Genomic DNA, 7,850 nt, shown 5'->3' on the forward strand with positions numbered 1-7,850 from the left:
CTTAAACATATTATGGAAAACTAAGCTTAAAAAGAGTAAAAAAATATGCTTTTATGGTATAAGAAAATCATATACCATTTTAAAAGTTTAATATTTTGATACTAAAACTGTTAAACTAAATTTTCTATATATATTTAGAAAATTTTAGTAAAAGAGTATTACTAAATAACTTTATATTGTCTCTTCGCTTTCAAACGGCTCTATAGTACACTTATCACGTTGCTTAGTTTTGCAGAAACGATAAATAAACGATCAATAAAAATACAGAAGTCTTATTTGTTAGTTAATAAAAAAATCAATTTATAAGTCTAGTTATATCTCAAAAACTAGCTTTAACCTTTGGTTGACGTTTATCATAAACTATCTTTGTAGTTATAAAACAAATTTCTTAAAAAAATTGGTTATCATTTTATTTTTAAATAGATTTAAACAAATATTTTTTAGTTGTGAAGTTTGTTAAGAAACTTGTTATGTTGATGTAAACCTACTTTGAAGTAATCTTTAATAGTTTTAAAGACCTATAAGTTACAAGCTATAAAGTTATTATGCTTTTCTTACAGTAAAAAATACTTAACTCAAAAATTATCATAAGTGCATTAAATGCTAAGTTTTAATTAATCCACTTAAAATTTGGTATGTAGTATTGAAACTAGTACAACCTTAAAACTATAACATTGTGCCATGGATATTCTAAAACATTGGATTTTATTTCAAAATCAGTTTATTATCAAAATAAGCAGTATCAAAAAATAATAAATGATAAATATACTATAACAGAAGTAACAACCTGTAAACTTTATTAAAGTTTGTTTAACATTTATTAAACTGTTTCAAAGCTTGTTTAAATTTTGTTTTAGAGTTAAAATCAAGACTGAATGTTTTTGTTTATATGAAAAAAACAAGTTAATTTTTTAAAGAACTTTACTTACATGGGTATACTTAAACAAGTAACAAAAAAAAAATTTGGTTAATTTTAATTTTACTTGTATGTAAACAAAATAACTAGCTGTCACTTGGTATAACGTCATGTTTTAAAAGAAAGAAAAAAAAACACAATAAGTAACTTTCATAAAAGCAGTAAAACAAGTAGTAGATGAGCATTTCAAAAATACTTTAACCTAAAAAACAAAGAGAATTTTTAATTTGTAAGAAAAACAGCTGTTTTTTATACCATAAAAGCTTAACAACTTTATATAAAATTGAGTATATAAGTTAAACGAAGTTTAAAAATTCTTATTATTTGTGGCACAGTAAAAAATGCTTTTTAAAAGTTTTCTTAATTCTTACTTTATAATGTTTTTACAGTACAGCTTTTTAAAAGCTACTATGTTTTACAAATTTCAATAAAATAAATAAACTGGTGAGAAACAGAAACTTAAAGTTTTGTTAATATGCTGGAGTTCTATGTTTAATGTAGTTATAATGTTTCCTTTAATAAAATTTAATTTAATATTTAGTATCATAACAATCTTAGTCAAGGCTTAAAAAAAGTCTTGTTAAATACTAAAAACTCTTTTATGTTAATTGATATAACTAAAACAAACTAAAGGCTACTAGCTCTTGCATATGTTAGACACTAAAATATTTTCCAAGTGTCATAACATTTAGGATTGACTTCTATATTTGCTTGAAAACAATATTAATTAAAAAAACAACAAAAATAAAACAGTTAAGAAAAACCAAAGGCACACTTTAAACTTTAACGTAGTAAAAATAAAATTTATTTTAATATTTTTTTTAACTAGAGGCTTTCAACGTGCATTTAGACTCGTGGAACTGCAGCGCTCTTTGGAGGTTGTCTTTTTCTTCCTTTAAAACTCTCAACAGCTCTCGTTTGGACTTGTTTTCACGCTCCAGCATTTCAGTTTCCTGAAAAATTATTACTATTTATGCCACTTTTTCACTTTAAAAAGATTTGTTTTAAAATATTAGCTCCGTTTACAGCATAACTAAACGTCTTAAAGTTTTATTTGTAAACAAGATTATCGACTTGATAAAAAACTACTCGGTAACCGACAGTTTTATTTTTTGCACACCATGTCCTTTGACCAATTTTTGAGCGCTTTTTGTCGTTCAATAAACCAACCATAAATATATATTAGCTCAAGTTACAGCACAACTAAACTAAAAGTCTTAAAGCTTTATTTGTTGTAACCTATTTATAAAAACTGCTTCATGTATTCGTATATATTTTTTCAATTTTCAAAGTTTTTTAAACACTTACAACTATAGTTTATAAACAACAGCTTTTTGCTGTTTCGAAGTTTAGTAGCATATAAGTTATTTAAACACAATTAAGTACTTAAGTAAGAATATGATAATAATTTCAAAGGCAAATGCATAAGTTTTATTGTTTTCTTTTTTAGATTTTATAAGATAATTTTCAACAAGGTAACTTAGTATAATCACTACTGTCTACTTAATCTCTGTAAAATTTACAAAAATTATATGTATATGGTATTTAAACTGTCGCGAAAAAACTGTTTTGTTAGTTAAGGTACACTTTAACTGCAGTTATTTTTTATAACATAAAATCTTGCACTTTTTCCACACAGGTGCAAGATTGTTAGCTTAAAATACGCTGAAGCTTATACAATGTAACCACATAAACTACCAGTATGCAAAATTGAGTTTTAAATAAGTTTTCAACAATAAACAGTAGCTTCTTCCTTGTATATAATTTTTGTAGCTACTATAGCTTGTTGGTTTTTAGCTATCGATAAAAACGTGTTTAAGCATTGAGTATAGAATTTGAGTTTAATAAACAGTTCACATAAATCTTAAGTTGGTAACAGTTGTTACGAAGCAACTAATAAAATAAAATTAACTTTGGCAAACAATTTTACTCAAAATTATAAAAAAAACGCATATACTTATTTGAAGCGGATGCAACCTAATTAATTAAAAAACAATTAAAAAAAGGAACAATTAAACCCTCATAAAACAATAACCTTCACCTAAAGCCAAGTTTCAAATAAAAAAAGCTCAACAGTAAACTTTTCCTTGTAGAAAGTTTTGTTGAAAATTTATTGTTAGGTTAACAGTAGCTTGCTGATGGTTACTCATTCCATGGTTCTGTGACGTAACAGTTGCTGTATGACAGCTTCCTTGTTTTTGTTTGTGTTATTATGACGTCACGAAACCCAAACAAAGCACACAGCCATGCTAGTTTGTTTGTTATTAATATTCTTGTGAACTTATTTGATATGTAACAGCAGGTATTAAAGTAATTTTTTTACAAAAAACTTTAAAAAGTTAGTTTTCTGTGCAAAAGATCAGAACAGTTTCAAACTATAAAAGGAACCATTTAGTGGACTTAAAAAGTTTAATATATAACTAGTTTTTGACCAATTTGTAACAGAGCCGCTATTTCACCACAGTATTTCTATTATGAATTTCAAAACTAGGAAAGGCTTAGAAAATAGCTTGGACATTAATTTTTATTTGTATAAACTCTAAAACATAAATTTGTTGACGAATGAACTCATTTGAGTTTGATATTACACCAAGTAGTCTTATTTTCAGCATTTTCAAAAAATTGTAAATAAATTATAACTATGCAAACATATACTGAGATAAATTTTTCAAACCCGTTAAAGTATTTTAAATACTATCTAGTTCAAACCAATTTCATTGCAAACTTATTTAGTCGTTTAATTTAAGAACATTTAAATTATATTTAATAAACATACTGTCTTACTTATTCGAAACTTCTGATTTTTGCAAAAACATAATATGATTTTTATAGTTTTTTTTACCTTTTCAAGGCTTTCTAATAATTATTGAGTTTTTTTTTTGTTTAAACTTTCCATTTTATTCCTTCTTATAACCAAAGCATACAATGTTTACAAAAATAATTTTTTTTTACCTTCTCTAAACTTTCCAACTATAACCTTCTTATAACTAAATACAATGTTTACAAAAATAAATGCTTTTTACCTTCTCTAGACTTTCCAACTATTCCCTTCTTATAACTAACGCATATAATGTTTACAAAAATAAATGCTTTTTACCTTCTCTAAACTTTCCAACTGTTCCCTCCTTCTGTTCCTGCACTTTGCCGCGGCAATCCTGTTCTTCTCCCTCTTCACTCGCTGTCTTTCCTTCTCCTCCTCGGAGATCTGTTCAGTCATTTTTTGTTCAAGCAATTGTCATCAAGTTAAAATAATTTTAGTCAAAGTAACCAGATTTTTTTTTAATTTGGATCATTGGAACTTTTTTAGCGATCAAATTTACTTTTTTGACAAAAAAAACATTTATAGATATATATATATATATATGTGTCTTTAAACTTATTAAAATAAATTTGTTAAATTAAGATTTTTTTTTGTTCTGTGTGGTTTTCTATTAAATTGTTTTAGGCTTTAAAATAAAAGTTGTTACTTTTGAAATCTTTATTTAAACCTTAAAAGTTTCTGAGTGGTCAAGTTAGTGATTATCTTACAAGTTTATATGATATCTAAAGACTTTATTTTAAACTTTAAAAAGCTTTTAATACCCTCTCGTTTTTAGCTTACCATTGTTTCAAGATGCCTTATAAGCCATTGTTTTGGTCAGCTAATTGTTGTAAACTTCTATTATAAGTATATACTAAAAAGCTATAACACAAGTTATAAACAATGGCGTAAAAATAACTTAAGTTTTTCAACAGTTTTGTAAAAATATTATTAATATTTTTAAGCTAAACAATTATATACTTTTAAAGTTAATAATAGCAGCTTCCTTGTGAAATATTAAACTTTCAACACAAAAAAAATTACTTAAAATGCGGTTTTTACTTCTGCTTTACTTTGTGTTGCAATGTGAATTTAATTTATTTTAAATACTTGAAGATGAGGAAGTTTTATTGTTAATACGAATTTCCTCAAACAAAAAAAATACTTAAACATGTATACACTCTGAAAATAGCTTTAAAAAAGAATATTTTCATGCTACTCAAATTTAAACTAGCTGAAAAAATTGAATATATTTTGATAACAACTACTAATAATTTATCGAACGACAACGAAAATGGCTCAAGAAAAAGTCCAAGGACCGAAAAAGCCTTGGGTACAGCTTAACATCTTGTCCAAGGTGTGTTTTATTTAAAAAAAAAAATAATAATAAATATTACGAAAAACAAAATCCCCAACCTCCTCAATCTCGTGCATGACCCTCATGTTCGGCCCCCCGTGGGGGAACTTCCCCCCTCCGAAACCTCCGTGGTGCTCCAGCGCGCCGATAGTGGGAGGGGCGATGTAGTAAGGGGCGTCCCCCGCGCTCACGTGGGGATTTCCCGCGAAAAACATGTGCTGGGGGTTCCCTCTCGTCGATACCTCGTTCATGTACGGGTGGTACAGCGACCTCTGGTGGTCGGCCCCGTGGAGCATGAACGACGTCATGTTGGGGACTTCCCCGTGGTGGCTGCCGTGGTCGAACAGTTGGTGGTACTGTGACGTCACGTTGGGGTTGACCACGTGGTGGCCGTTCTGCTGCTCGAAGTTCATTTTTATTGAGTAAAAATCTACTTTAAAATTTAAAAAATTGAGATGTTTTTATTCGCAACATTTTTTGTTAAAGTTTTTTGATATTGGTTTTACTTTGTTTTTTGAATGATAAAAACTAAAAGGTTGAAAAAATTATTTTGCATGTTGTAACTTATAAGTTTCTATGTCGTTTGCATTATTTTAAAGTTGTGTAATTAGTTTTAACTGGCTTGCTTTCAGAATTCGCTTTCTCAAGTATAAGTAAAATGTTAATGTTTTATTTAGTTTATTTATTTTACAGTTTTATAAATAGTACATTAATGAGTTTGTAAACATCAAAACTTTTCACAAATATTTTGTTTGATATCAAAAAACACTTAGTTCTTCCAGCTCAGAATTTAATTTTTTTATGCCATTATATTCAAAACAAACTTTCGCTCCTGTATATTATTAAATAGAAAAGGTTTGAAAAAAAGTTAAAGCTTAAGCTTCTTCTTTTTAATGCAAATACATTAATGAGCTTGTAAACACGAAAACTTGTTCTTAATGGGTTCACCATTGAAAGCGGCTTCAGATAACTCTTTAATGTTCGAGTGCTGATTTGATATGTGCTTGAAATTTTACAAAATGAAAGAATTTCGTTCGAGAATTCTTGTGGGCCACAAAAGCGATTTGCGCAAAAGACACTTGAAATTTGAATCACTTTATTAAAATTTTGTGAATTTGTAAAAATTTTGTGTGTTCATATGTTGTACTTACAAGTTTGACTAAGTTTTTTTTGTTGTTTCTGGGTAAAAATTAAAAATTTGTCTTTGAATTGTTCTTTTTGTTTTAACTTTAGTCGTCTAACTTAATCTTATTTTGCAGTACTACCAGATATGTAACTCGAAAAAAAAGTCCTAGTGATTCGCAAGTTAAAGAATAAATATATGTTTTTTATATTTAAGAACATAATTTACTTGAAGGCTTATAAAAAATCCCGGGAAATAAGTTTAAGTTTTACAATTTTAATTTAAAATTAACTATAGTTTTAGTTTTTTCAATAAGATGAGTAACTTTGTGTATACAATTACTAAAAGCATCTATTAACCCACGCAAACTTTATAATGTGGACAATAAAAAATTAAAATACTTAGAAAGTTTAAAAGTACAAACGGAAGTTTTAATTGCAGTAAAAAATATAATCGTCCAAGACTCAGCACAAAATAATACATTATAACAATAAAAACATATTTTTTAATTTTTTATCTACTACGAAAACTACAAGTCCTTTCACATCGTTTTTCTGTAGAATAAACTAAAACTTTAGCTGTAACTGTTCATTAATTGTTCGTATAAAATAAAGAATAGGTTTAAATCTGTTACCAGTAAAATATGCTTTCACAACTTTAATTTTTATAAAACAACTCCTTTAAATTGATATTAAAACAATTATGCTTTTAAAAAAATCATACTCTTTATAAATTTACGAAAGTTACTATACACTATATTAACAAATTGTCTATGCTTAAAAAAACATACAACTTCTTTTAATTTAACATAGCAATAATTTAGCTAATACAACTTTGAAAACTTAAGCTGAAAAGACTCAAAAACTTTAAAAATTAGTTAATTTATCGATACAATCTCTATTAATTCCTATCTTCGAACTATATAATTTAAAATGAACTCGGCAAAAAATATTATCACCGAGGAAAAAAACTCGAACTTTTTTTTAATTTCTCCATTATTGAAATCTGTAATTTTTCAAGTACTTTTAAGTGAGATCTTGCTCGGCTCAAGCATAGCTACCTTCTGGTCTTGCAATTTCATCGAACAGCAAAATGTTAATTTCATTTTTTCTCCGCCGCGCTTAACAGCGACACTAAGTGGTTGCAAAATATTTTGCATGCGAAATGATATTTGGTGCCTAATTGCACTTGCTACTACTAAACGAGCGTTTGAATACTGTTTAAAGAAAAGTTAGAATCGAATTAAAAGTATAAACTATCTTCTACGTTTTGTAGTAGCATTTATTTCGTTTTAATAACAACTAGAAATCTAAAAATTATTAGAAAAGTTGATAATTGTTATACAAAAGTACATAAAACAATCATAACACAGTGTGCATTGGTATAACTTAAGTAAATGACAAAAACTATGTATGAGCTTCAAATAAATTATTTGATACTTATTATAAATTTTACCAAATAGAATATACCAAACTAGGTAAAAATATAAAGTTTTTTGTTTAATTTAATTATTTATGTTTTGTTGTACAAACTTAAAGCTAGTCTTGAAAAAACTAAATTTAGAATAGATTTAAGAAAAGCTGTATCATTCATACTGGCAAAATAAAACATAGTACCAAAGTGTTTTTAAAATAAAAGTTTCTAGCTATTTCAA

At 26.9% G+C, this 7,850-nt stretch overlaps 1 protein-coding gene across 1 annotated transcript; it reads right to left on the reverse strand.

Moving 5' to 3' along the window:
* Positions 1 to 1,364: 1,364 nt before the first annotated feature.
* Positions 1,365 to 5,496, reverse strand: LOC145837047 (protein c-Fos-like). Its single transcript, XM_082944814.1, has 3 exons — positions 5,133 to 5,496; positions 4,014 to 4,121; positions 1,365 to 1,869 (listed from the first exon to the last, which is right to left on the reverse strand). Exons 1-3 carry the CDS (start codon positions 5,484 to 5,486, stop codon positions 1,738 to 1,740), a joined length of 594 nt encoding a protein of 197 aa, XP_082800940.1. The 5' UTR covers positions 5,487 to 5,496; the 3' UTR covers positions 1,365 to 1,737.
* Positions 5,497 to 7,850: the final 2,354 nt, after the last annotated feature.

Source organism: Thalia democratica, chromosome 5 (assembly GCF_965202585.1).
Source record: "Thalia democratica chromosome 5, ktThaDemo2.hap1.1, whole genome shotgun sequence".
Classification (NCBI taxonomy): domain Eukaryota; kingdom Metazoa; phylum Chordata; class Thaliacea; order Salpida; family Salpidae; genus Thalia; species Thalia democratica.